The sequence below is a fragment of the Poromitra crassiceps genome (assembly GCF_964638095.1).
Source record: "Poromitra crassiceps genome assembly, chromosome: 10".
NCBI lineage: Eukaryota > Metazoa > Chordata > Actinopteri > Beryciformes > Melamphaidae > Poromitra > Poromitra crassiceps.
This window is the reverse complement of record NC_139631.1, coordinates 40656371-40678404: the sequence shown is the minus strand read 5'-3', so window position 1 is coordinate 40678404 and position 22034 is coordinate 40656371. Positions and strand designations below refer to the sequence as shown.

The 22034-nt window shown below is 43.1% G+C and overlaps 1 protein-coding gene across 2 annotated transcripts; it reads left to right on the top strand.

Annotated features, from left to right (window-relative positions):
* The first annotated feature begins 1509 nt into the window (after positions 1–1509).
* LOC310783714 (cytotoxic granule associated RNA binding protein TIA1-like) lies at positions 1510–21637 on the top strand. Of its 2 annotated transcripts, XM_083644642.1 has the most exons (12): positions 1510–1693; positions 2508–2604; positions 3944–4042; positions 4841–4895; positions 5691–5778; positions 6235–6310; positions 7528–7636; positions 7744–7839; positions 8444–8528; positions 10274–10412; positions 18043–18197; positions 20227–21637. In XM_083644642.1, the coding sequence occupies exons 1-12, from the start codon at positions 1662–1664 to the stop codon at positions 20363–20365; spliced, it is 1170 nt and encodes a 389-aa protein (XP_083500768.1). In that variant the 5' UTR covers positions 1510–1661; the 3' UTR covers positions 20366–21637. The 2 variants fall into 2 exon arrangements, with proteins under 2 accessions (XP_083500768.1, XP_083500767.1); XM_083644641.1 differs by lacking the exon at positions 20227–21637 and having other exon boundaries at positions 18043–20128.
* Positions 21638–22034: the final 397 nt, after the last annotated feature.

Genomic DNA, 22034 nt, shown 5'->3' with positions numbered 1-22034 from the left:
TGGGACTGTGTGTGAGTCAACCGACCTTTGAAAGACAGGGACCCAAGCTGGTGTAAGAGCACAATGCTCTGTCATAGAGCATTGAGCAAAGTCTGGCCCGGGGGCCAATTGCGGCCCGCAGACCTATTAAGTGGCCCTCGGCTTGTCTCTCAAAATATACTATGTGGCCCACACAGTATTGGTTAATCAAGCAAGTTCAATTAGATTTTTTTTACATTCACCTGATGACAGCACTATCATACAGTTTGTAGAAAAGCACCAAGTAGGAACAGCACCTAGGTAGAACGTTTTCAGATGGTAAACAAAATCCAGAGTAGCCTACATAAGTATTTGTGTGTGTGTGTTTAAAAAAAAAATAACCAATACGTATGATGGGAGAAGCAGCTGGGTGGCCCCCCGGTATTTTCACATGATCTAATCTGGCCCCCATTCAAAAAGGTTTGGACACCCCTGAGCTACATGTAGGCTAGGCTATAGAAAAGTAGGAAGTGTAGGGTCGATATAAAGGGAGGTGTAGTGACAGTGACGATTGAACATTCAATATCAGAATGGCTAGTCTCATGAGTTGATGCGTTCCAGGATAGTCAATGGTTCCAGGTGGGGGTCGAAATTTGACCCAAACTTCTCGATCTGTAACGTATCCCTCCCTCTCTGTAACATTCTCAATATTTATTTCTTAAATGATTTTAATGTCTTTAATGACTTTGGGCAACTTGTGATAAGCATCAGATGCGCCATGTATTTCTCATAGTTTATTTATTTTTAATCTTGTTTTCTCTATTTCCCTTCCTTATTTCCCCTTCTCTATCAACAATCAATCTGATCTTTCATTATAATTTTCATTCTACAATAAAATCAACAATCAATCTGATCTTTCATTATAATTTTCATTCTACAATAAAAGGAGTTTCCCTTAAGCGAAAAAACAGTGGCGCCGCTGGTGTAGTGGTATCATGCAAGATTCCCATTCTTGCGACCCGGGTTCGATTCCCGGGCGGCGCACGTATTTTGTTGCATCCCATACAATTAAGAGCAATTATATTTTGCTGTATAAACGGTCAACTCTGTTGAAACGCCGTATCTGCATAAAAGCTGATTATCAACAACAGAAAGTTATCTGAAATAGTTTGCCATGTAGTTGAACTCTGTGGCTGGGTCACGTGCATAATTTCCAGATGTTCCCAGCTGTTATTTCCTCAATTGTAGTTACTTTAGTTGATACGAATATCTTCGTGCAAATTATTATTCTGCATAGGTAATACGTCGATGGAACTATCTATGGTTATTTATTATGCCATGTAGATGTGTGTGTGTGTGTGCGTGTGTATGCGCGCGTGTGTGTGTGTGTGTGTGTGTGCGTGTGTGTGTGTGTGTGTGTGTGCGTGTGTGTGTGTTGGAGACTGGAGAGAGAAAGAGAGCGCTTGATTTTGGCTTCATTTCAGCGCGCAGGTTGACGCTGCTGACGCCGCTCCTCCGCCATCTTCAACTTCCCATTGTTTGCATCAGACTGGGCTGTCTGCGGTGTGTGAGAGCAGATTCGGGGACCGACTGATATATACAAATAGTAGACATAACCTTTACGTTTGCGGTCGCTGAAGTTCAGCACAAGCTATTTGTATGTCAACGGATTAAAAGCCTTCTCAGGACGCGACCACTGAACCATGATGATGGACGACGATCAACCCAAAACCTTGTGAGTTAACAGCGGCCCTGTCTACGTCCTGGAGGAGAGCGAAGGCTCCGTGTAACTACGGCGCAATGTTTCCACGTTGTTCTAGCAAACAAAACCCGACAATCGTTGTTGTTTTAACACAACATCGATTATATATCCACGTTAACATTCCACATAGATAACACAACTTACAACTGTAGTAATGAGCGTTTGGCTTTTCGACATAAAGCGTGTTCTGTAATGTCTGTTTTAGCCATGTAAATAGACGGGGCCGTAACGTTAGCTCGTCTGAAAATGAAACTGAAGTACTAATGCTAAGCTAACAGTGGCTTATAAACTGCAAACGCAGATAGCGACTGGCTCGTTCCAAAATGCACAAATATGTCGAATGGTGCATTCACAAAGTGAACGTTAGTAACTGTGTTTATTGTTGGCGAATAATCGCCGGGCTTTCCGCTGATGGAGTAATATGTGGTTTTATTATCTACGTTAGCTTGCTAGAGCGCTTAGCATGAGGCCCGTTTGAGTGCATGTCTCCACCGGCTAGCGTTATCTAGCTAGCTGGCAGACAAGCCACGTCAACGCTCAGAGACAGGCCCAGACTGCTCCAAGAAAGGGGGTCGCCACACTCTACTTGGCCATGTAAAGTAGAGAGTGCTCATATTCTTACTTCAGTTACTATAATTTTGGCTTCCGTGTGATTTGACTGAATTGTTCTTGTCAGATCTGGTGGGTTGGGTTGTAGCTAGCTGGGGTAACTAACTAGCCTTTGTTTGCATGCTACTTCCTGTTTCACAAAGACTCCGTCCCTCCATCTCTCTGCGCTTGTTTGCAGGTATGTGGGGAACCTGTCCAGGGACGTCACTGAGCCCCTCATCCTGCAGGTCTTCACACAGATCGGACCCTGCAAGAGCTGTAAAATGATAGTTGATGTGAGTGTTGTTCACCATGGCATTGGACACTTCGTTTTTTGTCTCCAGGAACTGACAAAAAAAAGGTTGTTTACCATCTACCCGAAACAGATTTGTGTAACATAACCTAAATAGGGCCTTGAATATGATGGACCAATGGTATTGACACAAAATGAGGATTTATTATAAGCATCCATTGTTATTTTTTAGTGTGTCCACATTTTTGTAGTCCCTCTGAGGGCAAATGTTTGTTGAAATATCAGAAGATGTGCATTTGCATTGTATGAATTCTGTTTGGGTGTAATTAATAGCTATAGAGAGCCAAAGTGAACGTCACTTCCTGCCTTTCTCCCTGTACCAGCGTCAGAAAACATACAACGGTGGTGAACGGAGACGGACGTTACTTTTTTGATCCTGTTTGAATTGTGCCACGGGGATACATACACATGTTACATTTTGTCAATTTAAAAGATAACTATGCATGTCAAGAAATTCGCAGTTTGTCCTGAAACTGAAACGTATGGTTTAGTGTTGTGAATCAACTACATCTCATGTCGCACATTATACGTCACACCAACAACAACAATGGACTGGCGGGAGAGATGTCGCTTACAGGACTGTTTGTGCGTAGTCTTTCTGATTTATAACTTATAGTGCCACCGTTTTACCACAAACTGTGACTTTCTCGACTTGCGGAGTTATCTTTTTACATTGACAAACATGATGTGTGTACTCCCGTGGCACAATTCAAACAGGAGCAAAGAAGTAGCGTATCGCTCCGTTCACCACCATGAATCAGAAAGAGTACACACGACACAACCAGTCGCATAAGTGATAGCTCTGAGCTCTCCCGCCAGTCCATGTTGTTGATGGTGTGACGCGAGAGATGACGAGACTAAACCTTACCTTTCCGTTTCGGGAGAAACTGCGACTTTCGTGACATGCATAGTTATCTTTTAAATTGACCAAATTCACACGTGGTAAAAAAAGTACTGTCTGTCTCCGTTCACCACCATTCATATTTTTTCAGACGCTGGTACACAGAGGCAGGCATGAAGTGACGTTCACTTTGGCTCTCTATAATGATGGTTTGTCCGTAACTAACATTTAGTGATCAAATATTCAGCATAGTTATGCAAGGACCAAATCTGAAGAGTTCAAAGATTGGTGTTTTATGCAACTGCCAAAGAACATCTTCACCCACAGATGTACCGGATATAAATCCCCCTCTAGCAGTCCTTGATACTGTGGCCCATAGCTGGTTGGCTGATAATACTGGTTGGCTCTTGTCTCCTGCAGTGATTCCATGATGTTACCTTTTGCTGTGGACTTAATATCAGTGTTGTTTCCCTGTTGACAGACGGCTGGAAATGATCCGTACTGCTTTGTGGAATTCTATGAGCACAGGCATGCTGCTGCCTCACTGGCGGCTATGAATGGACGGAAAATAATGGGTAAGGTAAGCTATCGTATCTACAGGGTGAGTGGGGGACGGGTGGGCTCTAGGTGTGGAAGTTGGAACGTCATATGCCTTCTAGAGAATTAGCGTATTTACTTGGCGTTGATTCCGCTCATCAGGTTGTTTTGGCTCCCAGTGTTTTAAATTCCACCAGTCTCTAAATTTGAGTCTCCACTGTAAAACACAGGACCCCAGGAAGGTTAGAGGTGCAGTCATGTCCTTCTAATGGGGATCCTTTAATAAACTAAACTAAACATGTCCATGCAAACATCCATCCATTGCTGATAGATTAAGAATTTAGTTTTTCCCAAGAAAGATCAACTTGTTAAAATAATTTTGGACTAGTGACATAATATGTTCATTTTTCTCTCCACTTGTTTTAAGAAAATGTAACGACATATTTTGATTTTAATAAAAGATTAAATTACCTATTATGATGGGATATCTTTTGCAGTTGAACTGGCATTATACCAACTGATACTCTTAACAGCAGTGATAGTAGTAATGGCCTTAACTTCGGCACAATAATTTGTCCTCAACAGTTAATGAGGGACGGTTTGAGATATATTAAATTGAACTTAATGTCCCTAGTCATTTTGGATTTTTCATTTTCTCAGTACTCGAGGTCAGCTTTTAAATGAGTGCTCATAGTGGAGCTCCTTCCCAGTTGCCACCAGTGTGCGCGACAGGCGGAGGATTTCTTTAGCGCTACAGCAGCTGAAGGCAGTCGTCGTCTTATACTGTGAATGATGTAAACATACCCCACCTGGCCTGTCCTCTCTCTGCCCCTCTCCACAGGAGGTCAAAGTCAACTGGGCCACGACGCCAACCAGCCAGAAAAAAGACACAAGTAGTAAGTCCATGCACATATCGAATGGGAATGGGAATGGGAACATGGTTTTCCTGTCTGGAAAAGTCTGATGCAAAAATATTCTACTTTTTTTCCGGATTTAAAGATTGCCAATAGGGATGCAACGGTATGAGTTTTTGACGGTATGATAACCTTGGACAAAAATACCACGGTATTGCGATATTGTGGACCATTTGTGTTTTTACAATAGCCGAAATATTCCCATACAGCCGACGTCGTCTTTTTAGATGGGGGAAAGTTCAGGGGGGTCCTTGCGGCTCCTCTCTACTGTGCTCTAGTCTAGGTAGGCATGCAGCCAGGGGGAGGGGCCGCGTAAGCTGCACTCTGCAAGCGACCTGGGCACTTTGTTTTGGGGAAACGGCTGATACCGTGGGGAAGGTATGACGGCAAATTTGAGTGGTTTTGATACCGCAACGTTTTCAAACCGCGGTATACCTTCAACCGGTATACCGCTGCATCCCTAATTGCCAATCATACAAACGTTTGGAAAAGTGTCTAGAAATAATGTTTGATTTCATTGCACATAACAGATTTTGTGTCATTTCACACATCGATACATGATGACCCGTGATATCTGCTTGAGAAGAGTCAACTTTGGTTGTCAGTGTGGATGTCCTATTGCCCGTGTAACAAACACTGATCAAACTCTACTGCTCCAGTCAAGAAATTAGGCTCTTGAACTATTATGGAATTTGAAACGGAGATTATGTAGCAGGTTTGTTTAGAGCATGTATCATATCGTACATCACGTCTTAAGCAGTGTGTTTCTCTCTGCAGATCACTTCCATGTCTTTGTCGGAGACCTCAGCCCAGAAATAACCACAGAAGATGTAAAAGCTGCCTTTGGCCCATTTGGCAGGATATCGTAAGTATAAAAGCAAATGTTTACTGACAAACATTATTGACTCAAGGACAGATGGTGGGAAAGGAAGCTGGGCTCTATTGGCAGGGGTTATATATTTTAATTGCTCTCACTTCACCTTTCGTGCTAGACATGTTCTACCAGTTCCCTTCAGAACATCTTAATAGAATTGTATCCTTTTGTGCTAGACATGTTCTCCCAGTTCCTTTCAGATCATCTAGTAGAATTGCATTGTGTTAGTTTTGCTTCAGGGCAGGCATGTCACTTAGGGACGCCATTTAAATGTCACTTTAGGGGTTTCAAACGAAAACATTATCCTATTTTTTTTGTCGTTGAATTCTAGTCGTTAATTGATTATGGCAAACTGCCAAAGTGATCGTTAATTGGTTATGGCAAAATGCCAAAGTGATCATGTGCTGCGTGTTTCTGATCTTGTCCCGTCGACATGTTTGTCCACAGGGATGCCCGTGTTGTGAAAGATATGGCTACAGGGAAATCTAAAGGCTATGGCTTTGTGTCTTTCTTCAACAAGTGGGTGAGTGTGTCTCAATCAAGTAGGACTGTTGTCACTGAATACCATTTTTGGGCTTCAAGGCTTCTGTGACAAGTATTCGAATAGGTCATTCGAGGCTTTGACGTAGTGACAATGAGAGGCGTGGAGAAAAATCGCACTTCAGGGATTTTCCTTTTTATTGAAACGAAACTGGATAAAAAAATGTGCAATAAGCACATCACATAAATTACAGCCAAAGCCTATAAAAACGAATTAGCTCATACAGTAGGCCCTGGTACTGTCGCAGTGTCAGTGCTGGTAAGTAACGTTAGATGAGCGCTGTCAGGCACAGTGTCCTTGTCTAAGAGAATAAGTAATAATAATGAATGTTGATGAATAATGTTGGATTACTATTTAAAAATACATTTCTCTACAACACTACCATTGTTGTAAAATCTACTCCTTAAAAAATACACACCTTCCATTTAGAAACATTTCTGAAATAGCATTATCTTTGGACTGTTGGTCAGGAGAAAAGAAGGCATTTCAGGGCTGTACAGTTTTACTGGAATATGCTATTAAAATAATGCTGTGCGCTAAGAGACATTTATCAACAGGGATGCAAACTAATCACCTTTAGGTGACGGTCGCTTTTTTATTATCTCAAAAATAGGGGTATTTCTGATTGGTTTTTATGTCAACTTTTTCCACTATCCATGACTTTGTATTAATGCACTCACACAGGTCCTAGTGAGTTGCAAGTGTAACTTTATGTTGATACAATTTCTGTTCTTAATTTAACAAAAAGAGTTGATAAGAATACCGTTGAAGTACCGGATTGAAGAGCGGTAACTAGTAGGGTACCGTTAAAATCTTAATACCTACTGTATCTATATGAGCAATAAAGCATTTTTTTTTACACCACTTGTGTGTGCTCCTAAAGTGTTAGCTTACTAGCACCCGTGCTACCACCTAATAAAGTACTGTAAGTGTACAGCCCTGCGTTTGAGGTTAGAGGAAAACGCGATCAACATTTTACACCATTTTGTGACATTTCATAGAGCAAACGACTCCATCGATTTGGCGCGAAAATGAAAATAATCGTTCGTTGCATCCCGATGGACATTTTTCAGTTATTTTCCCGCACACCTTGCTTTGTGATGTGTATAGTTTCCGGGAGGGGGGGGTGTTCCATTGTAGATGCTGCATTATTTAAGTGTGCCGCGTGATGGCATGACCCACTTCTTGCTGTGTTTCAGGATGCAGAGAACGCCATTCAGCAGATGGGTGGTCAGTGGTTAGGAGGCAGACAGATCCGAACTAACTGGGCGACAAGAAAGCCCCCTGCTCCAAAGACCACCTATGAAAGTGCGTTGTCATCTTGGTTTTCATACTTTTATTTATTTTTATTTTTTTGCCTACTCTGGTTGTTAGATTCATGTGGTAACAGGCGTGTCTCCATCTTTTCCTGCCAGATACCTCCAAGCACCTGTCCTTTGATGAAGTAGTGAACCAGTCCAGCCCCAGTAACTGCACCGTGTACTGTGGCGGTGTCAGCACAGGACTCACAGGTCAGAATACCACGTCTACTTTTAATGAAACTGACAATGATCGTAAAGAATACTACTTCTACCGTTAAAGAAACTGACAATGATAGTAGTGATGATTCGATTATTTGTATAGCCACCTTTCAAAGGCATAGTTATAAAGTGCTCGGCTGTCGGGGAAATAAAATATCCACGTTCAGAAAATGTTGAATGAACTAAACCACTCGATTTGGAGGCGGAACACTCCAGGATTGGCCAAAGCCCAATCCAGTCCCCAGAATTGTCAAATAAAATCATCGACATGATACTATGACCCGCCTCTCAACCTGTCATCTTAGACAAACTATGTTTTCAGTCTGAAATGGACTCATTATGCACGTGACGAACAGGTTCAGTTCGACTTTAAGTTCTCGTTTTATATCAGGAATATGGCAAATAGGTGAATCTCCCACATTGTGGGCGTGTTCCTTTCATTTAACTTAGAATGGCAAAGAGAGGCAGCCTGTGCATCCCAGGCTGCGTCCCTGCATGCTACTATCCTCCTCTTGATGCAAATGCTTCTTCATGACACATCCACCCACATCGAGACATAAAGATATCTGATGTTTCCTTTCTTTGCGGCTTCCAGAACAACTGATGAGACAGACCTTCTCTCCCTTCGGACAAATCATGGAAATCCGAGTTTTCCCAGACAAAGGCTACTCTTTTGTGAGGTAAGTTCTTGTCTGATTTATACTCGCCCTCTAAACGTTGTTTTCCTAATGAGCCAAAGTCCAAGTATAATGGATTTGTATGCGTCCACGCCAGCTCCGCCGTGGGAAAGGCATTATGTTTTTTTTTTCTGGTTGTCCGTCCCATTCTTGTGAACGCGAAATCTCAGGAACGCCTTAAGGGAGTTTCTTAGAATTTGGCACAAACGTCCACTTGGGCTCGAGGATGAACTGATTACAATTTGGTGGTCAAAAGTCAAGGTCACTGACCTCACAAAGACTTTTTGGGCATAACTCAAGAATGCATACGCTGTGGAAGAATTTTTGGATGACTCATGCATGGAATAGGTGAAATAGGCGTTTAGGCATTTCTAGGTAAAGTGGTCAACAACAAGGTCCCTGAGGGACGATTAGCTAGGTGGTGTGGTTTCCTTTCATTGTGTGAAATTGGGCTTTGCGTGCAAAGCTGCCTATAAATGCTCATGTGTGGTTATAATTAAACAGATTCATATCTTCACAGCGACTGAGAGAAGGTGTCCTATTTATTTCGACATATTCATATAGAATTATCCACGACAACGCAAACTAGAAGTGCACTCAAGAGAGCACGGACCTCCACCAAGCAGATAGTCCAGTCTTCTATGATATGCAAATTTTGTGAGTCAGATCAGATCCGCTCCCAAATGTAATGCGAAAACAACATACCGTAAATTCCGGACTATAAGCCGCACCGGTGTATAAGCCGCACCTGCAAAGTTGACTATTTTTTTCTTATATAAGCCGCACCGGACTATAAGCCGCGGGTGTTTTAATGTTTTTTTTTTTTTTTTTTTTTTTTTTGTGTGTTTTAATGTTTAATTACCATATGTAAGGGTTCATGCACAGAGGGGATTGTTGGGAAAGAGATGGCTGTTTGAGGAAGCTCCCATTTATTAACATTTCAACAAAACAACATAACACAACACCACCTGTGTTGTTTTTTACAGTGCACACAGTGTCATACAGTGTGGTGAAAAGAGGGCAAGAGAGGAAATTAAAACTTATTATAGTTATATAGGATTTATAGTTAGAAAGAGTGCTAAAAAAGAGAGATTTTTTTTTTTTTTTTTTTTTGGAAAAAATCCATAGATAAGCCGCACCGTTATATAAGCCGCAGGGGCCAAAAAGGCCAAAAAACGGGAAAAAAGGTGCGGCTTATAGTCCGGAATTTACGGTATTTTTCTAACAAGTGTTGCAGTTGGTGGATTTCTGTGGATTTGCAATGGCAACAAACGACACAATTATTCAGGCCTCTCTTTTGAATTGTCTGTGAGCTGCTAGTTTTCATTATACAAAGTATGTGTTGAACTTGTAACAGTAATTAACCTTGATCCATATCTCAAACTATGCCATGTTGGGTTCTTGAATTTGGGGATTTGAGCCTTGAAAGTCATTGAAAAGTCCCTGAAGTTGATGTTGAAGGAGGTGTGGGAACCCTGTATAAGATCAAAATGATGAAGTGCTGACATTTTAGTATATCCAAAAGTTCAAAGGTCACCTTCACTCTGTGACACATAAGTCTGGACAGACATACTATGTAAACTGCAACTTGACTTGTCGGCGGAGGCAGACGACTTCAAGGCAGTTCTTTCTTGTAACAGTCGGAGCACATTTCCAGCAGTGGAGGAGTCATTGTTGCTGAATGATTATAGAGGAGGAGAGATGTTGATTCTTTGGAGTTTCCTCAATGTCTCCCCGTCTTTGTCCAGGTTCAATTCCCACGAGTCAGCAGCCCATGCCATCGTGTCGGTGAACGGCACCTCACTAGAGGGCCACATAGTCAAATGCTACTGGGGCAAGGAGACTCCAGACATGATGAACCCCATGCAGCAGATGCCTATGCCCCAGGTAAGGATAAACCTCCATGCTCCAGTCTCTCTCTTCCTTTGCTCCAGAGACAGGCTGTACTTTAGCCTGTTCAAATGTGGCAGAAGAAGAAGAAGAAAAACAACGCTTCAGACCGGAGGGAGTTGGATGATATTCGATCGATCACGGCACATGTAAACGAAACCGTGGCAGGTGATTGGAGAAATTGGCGGATGTGCCCGCCTTCAGCGGATGTGCCCGCCTTCTATCCATTGGGATCTATTGGACTCTGATTGGACGAATGAGCGGAATTTGTGTTCCGCAAGATCATCTTCACAAACGAGGATCACTTTTATGACTTTTGAATCTTCAGAAAAAATGCTTTAAAAGTCATAAAAGTCGTCCTCGTTTGTGAAGATTATCCCGCTGAACACAAATGTCCACTCCCATAAGCTTGTGTTAACCCTTGTTTCATGCATTTAATCTAAATCCCCATAGTAAAATCCCATTGCCTTTTCCCCTTACAAACCAGCATGGCGGCGATTTCTGGGTAAGCCTACAAAAATGTCATCCCTGCGGTACTCTATCCTAACCTGACGCTGCCAGATGGACGGTATAGCTCCACATAGGTTTCACTAAACCAGTCGATCTGGGTTTGAAGTCACCAGACCCGCTGACGGAGGCGGGCACTTTGTCCAAGCTACTTGGCAGGTGATTGGATGACCCATCTGTCTATCACCGCTGGTGGGTGTTAACTTCAACCAATCAGATCGCGGAAGGTGCCTGTGGATGATCTCCGTGGTATTCATTGATTGAGTCCTCGCGGTCGTAAAGTCACCTTCGAAGCATTTAGTTAGATTATAACGAACTAGTTGTGTGGCTTAGCCTTCCCAAATGTTGAGGGTCGTTTTTTAGAATTTAATACATAGAATTGGGAACATTACATTCAATTTCATTCAGACTGCCTGTCACTTCCGCGATGTTGACGAGTGAAAAGAACTACAAAGACCATGTACCCACTACTTGCCCAGACGAGCCTGCCCGCCTACGGCCGCCGCTGATTCGTCGGCCCGGCAATGGCCGGCATGGCTCGACCAATCATCTTAAACTGCCTGTGCGGGTCCAGACCGTCACGGAGAACCAAATGAAATGTGAGTTCAAGTGACGGGCGGTTTACCAGGCTAACTCTATCCCCCCTGCTGTCCCGGTCATTGCTCCGCCCCTTCTGCCGATCTGGGGAGAGCCCTAGACTAGCACATGCTTCCTCCCGACTGCAGTCGCTTCTTTTCAACTGACCGTAAGGAGTTTCACCGGCAGGACGTAGCACGTGGGAGGATCACGATATTCCCCCAGTTCCCCTCTCCTCGAACAGGCAACCCCGACCGACCAACCAGAGGAGACCCTAGTGCAGCGACCAGGACTCGTACCCCACCGGCTTCCCACCCGCAGACACGGCCAATTGTGTCTGTAGGAACGTCTGACCAAGCCGGAAGTAGCGCTGCCGGGAATCGAACCCGGGTCTCGGCGGTGGTAGGAGAGTGCTTTCACCTCTGCAGTACCCAGCCGCCCCACAGCAGGGTTTTCAATGTTCATTTGCGCCGTCTGTACTCTGTAACAACAATGCTGTATGCATAGTTGTTACAATGCCGGTTATGTAGAAACAAGTGTAAAACGTACGTTGAAGTTACAGAAAATAAGGATTCTTCGCTCTCCCCTCTGCTTGACCAGACTGACTGCTACTAATACACAACCCCCGATGCACAACCCCAGAGTCTATTTTGATTTGAAAAATAGACTCTGGGACAGCCCTACCGTTTTTCCCAGCTTCCTGTACAGCACACCTCTCATGCCACCGTCACTTCCTTTTCCACGTCCGTGCTCCACTGTTGACAGTCTAAATAGCAACTTGCGCCACGACTTTAGAGTAATTTTGCACTGTTGTTGTAAGACGAGTCGACGTCTTCTATGCAGTTTTAACGTTATTAGTGAATAGCCGAAACGGACGCGGAAAAGGAAAGCGGACGTGACGGAAAAGCCACCGTCACTTCCTTTTCCGTGTCCATTTCGGCTATTCACTAATAACGTTAAAACTGCATAGAAGACGTCGACTCGTGCACATGGATTAATATCCCCACTTTAAAGATGTTCCACGTAAGTCCTCCGTCATGTCTCTCTCTTCTCTCTGTGTGTATCTCAGAGTGAGTGGGAGCAGCTGGGATCCCCCCGCGCGCCCCGCCTTCTCCTGCTCCTATACAGGCTGCGCCCAGCCTGAGTCTGCTCTTCTCTGGATCATGGAAGAGCGAAAATATCACTATTCCAGACATTAGTCTTATGTCGTATTTTAGACATTAGTCTTATGTCATAGACTCTATGGTAGTGCAGGAAGCACTGAAGTACCGGACTCGCACACTCTAAAACAGGCATGTCCAAAGTCCGGCCCGGGGGCCAGATGCGGCCCGTTGACCGATCTGAAGTGGCCCTCGGCTTGTCTCTCAAAATAGACTATATGTGGCCTTCAGCACAGTATTGGTTAATCAAGCAAGTTCAAGTTCACATTCTTTCTGTTCACCTAACGATGACGGCACTATCATACAGTTTGTAGACAACAGTAGTAGGAACAACACAGGCAGAATTAATGTTTACAGATGGTAAACAAAATCCTTACAATTACAGTTGTATTGTATGTGATTTTTCTTTTTCTAATCCATATGATGCAAGCCGGCCGGCCCCCCCGTTATCTGGCCCCATTCAAAAAAGTGTGGACACACCCCTGCTCTAACATAATGGCTGCATATGCCATGTGAAACCCTGAATGGAGCACTGGACTGAAAGGCACACGCCACTGTCTTAATTTGATGTATTTTCTTTTCAATTTACCGCTTAAGCGTGTCATTTAATCAAAAGTAACTGAAAACTGACATGCCTAGGTACCTTGAAAGAGCTTGAATTGTACTTTTAAAAAGCTGTGTGAGCCCTGGCTGTAGAGTACTGAGTGCATACTACCCATTGAAATACACAGGATAATGGACCTCCTCATCCTGACTGTTTTTCAAAACAATTTGTCTCATTTGTTGGCCACCCGGTATTTGTACATGAATTAATGTATCCCTTCAGAACAGTTACTGCTGAAAGGAGGTTTGCTGCAGGAGAGGAACATTATCAACATGTTATTTCACAGCAGATCCCTGAATGACATCATTAACTTTTTATGCTGGAAGAAAACTGATACATTTTGAGGAGTAGAACAATCTACTTATGGCAGTTTGTTTTGTGCAGGAAGGTGTCTGCATCTAGTTCACCTCCGTCCCTTTGGAAGACAATGTTTTCACTGATTGGATGCTTTCCACTTAGCATTCATCTTTTCTAGCCTCAATTCAGCTATCGTGGAGGAAATGCCTCTGAGTGGATGTGGGACAATTTTCTCAAATTAAATGAAGATAAGATACATAAATACTCACAATTGAAACTAGTGCAGAGAGAGATATCAAGTAAGACTGAGAAAACTGGCTGTACAGAATAAGAATGTAGTGTAAAAAACAAACTGTCATTGACTCTGAGCTGGATTTTAAATCGCATATCAAAATGTTACCACGGTTGCCTTTTTTCTTCTAAGAAATATCGCCAGTTAGACCTTATCTCTCCCTTGTAGATGCCAAAAAGGCATGTTTGTTACTGGTCTGCCCCCCAAAAAAGTATTGATAGGCTGCATCTAGTACAGAATGCGGCAGCCGAGGTTTGAACTAAAACCAGGATGAGAGACCACATCACTCCAGTTGATGTTGCTTGTTTTTAATTTAAAGCACTACATGGTTTAGCACCCTCTTACCTATCTGATTGCTTGTCTGAATACATTCCAAGCGGCTCCCTCAGGTCCTCTGGTGCTGGCCTGCTATACCGAATGTCACCTGTAAAAAGTATGGTGAAGCAGCTTTCTGTTTTTATGCACCCACGGCTTAGCCTGGTAAACCGCCCGTCACGTGAACTCACATTTCATTTGGTTCTCCGTGACGGTCTGGACCCGCACAGGCAGTTTAAGATGATTGGTCGAGCCATGCCGGCCATTGCCGGGCCGACGAATCAGCGGCGGCCGTAGGCGGGCAGGCTCGTCTGGGCAAGTAGTGGGTACATGGTCTTTGTACCGTAAATTCCGGACTATAAGCCGCGGCTTTTTTCCCGTTTTTTGGCCTTTTTTGCCCCCTGCGGCTTACATAACGGTGCGTCTTATCTATGGATTTTTTCCAAAAAAAAAAAAAAATCTCTCTTTTTTAGCACTCTTTCTAACTATAAATCCACTTCTGTTTTAATTTCCTCTCTTGCCCTCTTTTAACAACATAACATAACATAACATAACACAACACAGGTAAGCAGAAAGAAAAAGACGAAGCAATCACGCCATGAATGAGGAAATGACTCACCTGCTGGAGGCTGGAGATACACCGCTTGGGCTAAACTTTTACTCCGTGAAACACTATCGATTAAGTCCGACATCGCTCAGAGGTTTTGAGTAGCTTGAAAACAAGTTTGAAAACGTGCAGAAGTCCATCCACTCACTCACTAAAGAAACTAAGGCAACCGTGAACAGAGTTTATAATGCGGAAAAGCGCATCCGCGCACTGGAGGACAAAAACAACACAGTGAGTCCGAAAATGGATAAAATGCAAAATCGAAACCCTGCACACGCAGGTTGATGACTTAATCAGCAGGAGTAAAAGAAATAACATTCGCCTGATCAATGTAAAAGAGGGAGCTGAGATTGGTGACATGGACGCTTTCGTGGCAAAATCCTGTGTTACATCCTGGACCTGAAGGAAGGCGAGAAACCACCAGAGGTGGACAGGGCACACCGGGCGCCTCGGCCACGTCCAGACCCCGGCCTGCCACCGAGGGCCATCTTCATCTGCCTACTCCGCTGGCCCGACCGTCAACTCATCCTCCAGGCTGCGGGGAAGAAGCCCCTCACCTGGGAGGGTACGCGCTTTTTCGTCCGGCAGGACCTCTCCGCGTTGGTGCAACAGAAACGCGCAACATACAACAGCATCATCGAGTCAATGGATATCGCTTTGGCGTACTGTACCCAGCGAGACTCGTCATAACCATTGATGGACAGCGGCGGAACAAGAGCTCAAAGTGAAACTGCCGAATATCTTTTGAGTTGGACTGGTCAATAGTACTGTGAGTAACTAAAATAAAAAAATAAAAAACGGAATTCTCTCTTCTTTAGCACTCTTTCTAACTATAAATCCACTTCTGTTTTAATTTCCTCTCTTGCCCTCTTTTCACCACACCGCGGACACTGTGTGCACTGTAAAAAAAACAAAAAATACCACAATGTGTGATTTTGTCTGGGGATTAGTGACCTGACTTTTGTTTTGTTGAAATGTTAATAAATGGGAGCTTCCCCAAACAGCCATCTCTTTCCCGACAATCCCCTCTGTGCACGAAGCCTTACATATGGTAATTAAACATCAAAACACCCGCGGCTTATAGACCGGTGCGGCTTATAGAAGAAAAAAATAGTCACCTTTGAAGGTGCGGCCTATAGACCGGTGCGCCTTATAGTCCGGAATTTACGGTAGTTCTTTTCACTTGTCAACATCGCGGAAGTGACAGGCAGTCTGAATGAAATTGAATGTAATGTTCCCAATTCTATGTATTAAATTCTAAAAAACGACCCTCAACATTTGGGAAGGCTAAGCCACACAACTACCGTAAATTCCGGACTATAAGCCGCACCTTTTTTCCCGTTTTTTGGCCTTTTTTGGCCCCTGCGGCTTATATAACGGTGCGGCTTATCTATGGATTTTTTCAAAAAAAAAAAAAAAAAATCTCTCTTTTTTTAGCACTCTTTCTAACTATAAATCCACTTCTGTTTTAATTTCCTCTCTTGCCCTCTTTTCACCACACTGTATGACACTGTGTGCACTGTAAATAACAACACAGGTGGTGTTGTGTTATGTTGTTTTGTTGAAATGTTAATAAATGGGAGCTTCCTCAAACAGCCATCTCTTTCCCGACAATCCCCTCTGTGCATGAACCCTTACATATGGTAATTAAACATTAAAACACAATAAAAAAAAAAAAAAAAAATACCATTAAAACACCCGCGGCTTATAGTCCGGTGCGGCTTATATAAGAAAAAAATAGTCAACTTTGCAGGTGCGGCTTATACACCGGTGCGGCTTATAGTCCGGAATTTACGGTAGTTCGTTATAATCTAACTAAATGCTTCGAAGGTGACTTTACGACCGCGAGGACTCAATCAATGAATACCACGGAGATCATCCACAGGCACCTTCCGCGATCTGATTGGTTGAAGTTAACACCCACCAGCGGTGATAGACAGATGGGTCATCCAATCACCTGCCAAGTAGCTTGGACAAAGTGCCCGCCTCCGTCAGCGGGTCTGGTGACTTCAAACCCAGATCGACTGGTTTAGTGAAACCTATGTGGAGCTATACCGTCCATCTGGCAGCGTCAGGTTACCCACGGCTTGGAATAGACTGCCCATTCACATAAGAGAAGCACCAACTACAGTTAGTTTTAAGAAGCATCTTAAGCCTTATATTAAAACTATATATTTTTTTAATTTTACCGTAATTGATTTTCATTTTTGATTTTATATATTGTTTTTATTTTTATTACTACCGGTACCTCTGTTTATTACTTTCATGCTTTTTCTGTTCTTACTATTTCAGTTATATTGCTGTTTTACCAGCGTTGTTGTTGCTTTTTATTTGGGTTTTACTCTAAAGCAGGGGTGCCCAACCTTTTTTGACCCAAGATCTACTTTTCAAGTAGCCAGCCTCCCGAGATCTACCAGTCCAGTTTCAACATCGCAAACACACACACATCGTTTCCAGCCTGCAGTAACTAACCTCACAACACTTTCTCGTTGTCCCACAACCACTTGACATTAGGGCTGTGAATCTTCACTGGCCACATGATTCGATTCGATTACGATTCAGAGGGCTACGATTTGATTCGATTACGATTATCGATGCATCACTTTTTCCCCCAATACATGATTTATTTTTTCTCACTTTACAATACAATTGCATTGTATTATGATCCATAATTAAAATAAACAACTGCATGTACTTCCATTATATTTTATTATAAAAAAAAAAATCCCCCCCCCCCTCAATGCCATGCGATCTACCACACTTCGCGATCGACCGGTCGATCGCGATCGACGTATTGGGCACCCCTGCTCTAAAGCATTTTGAGCTACATTTTATGTTATGAAAGGTGCTATAAAAATAGTTTATTATTATTATTATTATTATTATTATTATTATTATTATTATTGAATCAGGGATGAAAAGCCAACAGTGATGTGCTGAAGGGGGGTTTAGTCTACCACCCAGTTTGGCAGGTAACCAACTACCATTTGGAGGTCCTGAATTTTGATCCGTTAAGTTATTGAAAGGTTGGCTGGTGACTTTTGGGCCACATCAGCTCCTGTAACCTGGGGGCAGAAGAATATGTTACTGGTCTTAAACTCGGGCCAGTGCCCAGCTATTAAGCAATCATCACGTATCTTGCAGATGATGCTTCTTCTCAGATAAATCTTGCAGTGAATTCAGTCACACACCCAGATTTTTCTGGAAGGGAGAAATCTGCCTGAAGTCATGCGTCGTTTGACTCTGCTGCGTTCTCCCCCCCCCCACAGCAGAACAAGATGGGCTTCCCTGCAGCAGCCCAGCCCTACGGCCAGTGGGGGCAGTGGTACGGCAACGGGCCTCAGATCAGCCAGTATGTTCCCAACGGCTGGCAGGTCCCCACCTACGGCGTCTACGGCCAGGCCTGGAACCAGCAGGGCTTCAAGTAAGTAGCACGGTGCCTCTGCCGCCTCCTACTCCAGCACCACCCAGGGTCCCCCCCCCCCTCCAAGACCAGGGAAGGGAGCGCCAGCTCTGGCCACAGGAGGGAGCCGTGAAACCCCCCAACCCTCCCCCAACCCCACTTGTTTCCTCTTCCTCTCGCCAACCCCTCACCATGTTCAGCTTATGAAGATTGAGACAAAAGCACACCAAAAAAATACATACCTGAACTTTTATTTGATCATTGACTGTGATTCAGGGTGTCATTGTAACCCCCTCGCTGGTAAAGCACATTCAATATTTGAAGGCTTCCATTCCAAAATGGCATATTTTTTGTTTTTTTTGTCACTTGAATTTTAGCGTTCGATCGTTCAATTCCAAAAATGTTACCGTCTTAAATTAGCTGATAACTTACCCGTTTCTTGCCCACGTGAGTTTTACAAGATAATTGCTGACATGAAAGTAAGATGATGTATAATTTCTTTGCCTTTTTTTTCTTCTTCTTTCAAAATGGGTTGTCAAATTTCGGAACAATGATTTTCTTTTATGTTGCCCAGTTTTTGAGAAACAAGATAGTTTGTTGACGGAGATCGGCTTCCCCCAGGTTTCCTAAGATACTCTGTTGTGTATAAAGACTGACTGTGTTCCCCAAGGCTGTCAAGTCATTTGTGTCTGCATTGCATCCATGTCATAGCTTTTTAGATCAAATTGTCATTTTCTTTTCTTTTTTTATTTCATTGAATTATATTTCATCAATTCATGAAGATTTGCTATGTGTCTGAATGTCAGTAGGCCCTGTGAAATATCATTTGTAGATTGTTTTCAAATTTTGTTTTATTTAGGACCGCATATGTGCAATGACTTTTGTGCGCCTAAAGAAAATAAAGGAAAGGCCCATATGTTGAGTCTAAAAGTCCTGGTGAAACGGCTGTAGAACTGGTTTCTGTACGAAGATGCAAGGCAAATGTAATTAAAAGCAGAGAGGTGGTGTGTTTGATTGTCTAATGTAAATGCGCTATGCCTGAAAGGCTAATCCTGACTTTTTGACTTGAAATCTGAAGATAAAGTCTATCCTGTATAAGCTGTCCATCTCCACTCTGTTCTTCTTTAGGATTTGATTTTCCACGTGAATTATGGTCAAACTCAAATGGCATGATGTGAATTGGTAGACAATTTACATTTTTAACGTATTGTAGATTGTGGCCAAATGTAGAAAATGTTGCAAGACAAATCAAGAGAATCTACATTGTTGCCCTATATACAATGTAGCTTCTCTTACTTTAGCTTGATGATCGCTACGGTGTTACGTTGTTCAGCAGTTGGGAAGGGTGGTAGAAGGGATTATATAGCTCACTCTGCTTAGCCTGTATGCTCTTTGTCTGCTTGCCTCATCTTAGTCAAATGACATTTCCTCTTTGGCCCTTCCAAAATGCCCTCCACCTTTTCTCTGCTAGCCTGTTTTTTTTGCTAGCTTCATTTTCGCCCAGCCTGCCCTATCCTCACGACCTCTGACCTCTGATCACTCTATTTGCCTTCTTGTTCTCCTAGAGCTCAACCGTCGCGTGGCATCTTTTTCCCCGGAAGCGAGTTTCCCCCATTCGTTTTCTTCCATCAACATTTCGAAAAATCCTGATATAACGAGTTTTAACCAAACCAACCCGTGACCTACTGAACCATAAAAAATTTCAGTTGGAGCAAAAATAATAAAAAATATATATTTTTAGTTTTTGCTCCCAAGTGAAATGTTTTATGGTCACTCACGATTCAGTAGGTCACGGGGTTGGTTTGGTTCCAGCCTTAAAACTTGTTTATAAGGATTTTTTTCCTAAAAATAAATGTCTATGGAGAAAATGAATGGGGGAAACTCCCTTCCGGGGCAAGAAATGTCACGTGACTGTTGCACTCTATTCTAGCCTGTTCTAGTAGCTCTAATATATGCCCCTCCCCCTGGCTCCCTGCCGCCTTGTCTCTTCTAACCTGCTGGCATTTTGTCTTTCTGTCTCTCTCTCTCTTTCTTTCCCTCGTTTTTGCAGTCACTTACCGGCCAGTGCTGGGTGGACTGGCGTGAGCGCCATCAGTAACGGTGGGGTTATGGAGCCTACGCAGGGATTGAATGGGAGTATGCTAGCCAACCAGCCCGGTATGGGAGCGGCGGGATACCCCACACACTGATAAGGGGGCGGGGTGGGAGATTTGTCAACCGTCAGCCGTCCTACCGGCTGTAAGGTGCCCCCCGCGGGGCTGTGTAACACCGCCTCCATTTGCGGGCAGGACTAAGACTTTTACTGGGACGTGGAACCTTAACGGGGGAGGTCGGCATCTCTAGAAGATGTCAATGGGATTTCATGGGGGGGTTGAGGTAAGGGGAGCCAGGGAGGAGCAATTTGACCCACACAGGTATTTACGCCCTTTGTGGTAGGCGAGACTGGCCACGGACCAGGGCTCTTACCATTTTTAAGTTAACTGTAAATGAATATAATACTGTAAAGGAGAAACTTTTGGATTTGCGCTCTTTTTTTTGTTGGGTTTTACATTTGACTCAATTGCTTCCATTTTCACATCTTCCCTCTTGGGACAGTCTACGAGGGGTGGTTGTTTTTTTAAAGATGAAAAAACTTTCAGTCTGAATCGTGCTAAGTTATGAACTTTAGTTATTATTTGAGGAATGGAAATAAGTTTAATTTCTCATTTTCTCTTGGATTAAAACCAATTGCAGGGATTGTTGCCACTGCTGTTTCTCTGTATGGGCAGGTCAATATTGCACAGTTTTTGCTCTCTTGTACTTGGGACAAATTTGATTACCAAGAGTGTTTAACTTTTTTTTTTTTTTTTTTGCATTCCTTCTCTCCATATCTTTGGGACAGCCTCAAATCTTTTCTCCACGTGTAAATAACCATGCATTCATTTGAAACGATGTAAGTAAAAATGCTACTGTTAACTGTGGGTGCTTGCTTTTTCTTTTTTGTTTTGATAACTCGACAGTTAACTCCCGACATTGTACGTAGCAGAGTGGCACTATCAAACGTGCCACTGGCACAGTGCGACACATGTGATTCTTCCACGCAGGGACAACAAGACGGCATTGCCATGCAGTGCAAACTTAAAAGTTGACACAATTCACATGTTAAAGGGTGAACATGACACTTCTGATGTGTGTGTTTTTTTTTAAATATCTATTGAAACGCCAGTATTTTGTATCACAAACCTGAATGGATTCAACCTTTCCACTGTTGCCCTTCTTGCCAGAGAAATGGGGAGGCCTACATTATTGTTGCCTTATAGAGCTGGTTTCTTTTAGCTGACATGATACACTTTTTAATTAGGCAGTGCCTATGGACATGTTCACACCCTTTGGTTTAGAAAGGTGTTAGCCCTGAGGATTGATAATGACTCTGCTACTGTAATCAATGTTTTCTTGCTTTGTCCAATTAAAATGCTGATGCGCATAAACCAGTGTTTTTCTTTTCACATGGGGCGGAGCTTCTCGGGTTATTCTACCTAAATGGACCAATTGTGCGATTTTATTTCCACTTTGAACAGATGAGGTTAATACTGTAGTAAAACACACACAGATATACGTTTTTTGGTAACGCTTAACAAGATCTGTACTTATAGTATAACTACGGGGTACCACACTGTAGTTATAGTATAACTACGGGGTACAAGGAGTGAATTTAGACTTTAACTAGAGGGTAACGAGATCTGTACTTATAGTATAACTACGGGGTACCACACTAGTTATCGTATAACTACGGGGTACAAGGAGTGAATTTAGACTTTAACTAGAGGGTAACAAGATCTGTACTTATAGTATAACTACGGGGTACCACACTAGTTATAG

Coding starts and splice junctions, on each gene's coding strand:
- LOC310783714 (XM_083644642.1), top strand. CDS start 1,662: ATGATGATGGACGACGATCAACCCAAAACCTT. Junction 2,605..3,943: donor GCTGTAAAATGATAGTTGAT/GTGAGTGTTGTT, acceptor CCCTGTTGACAG/ACGGCTGGAAATGATCCGTA. Junction 7,637..7,743: donor TCCAAAGACCACCTATGAAA/GTGCGTTGTCAT, acceptor TTTTCCTGCCAG/ATACCTCCAAGCACCTGTCC.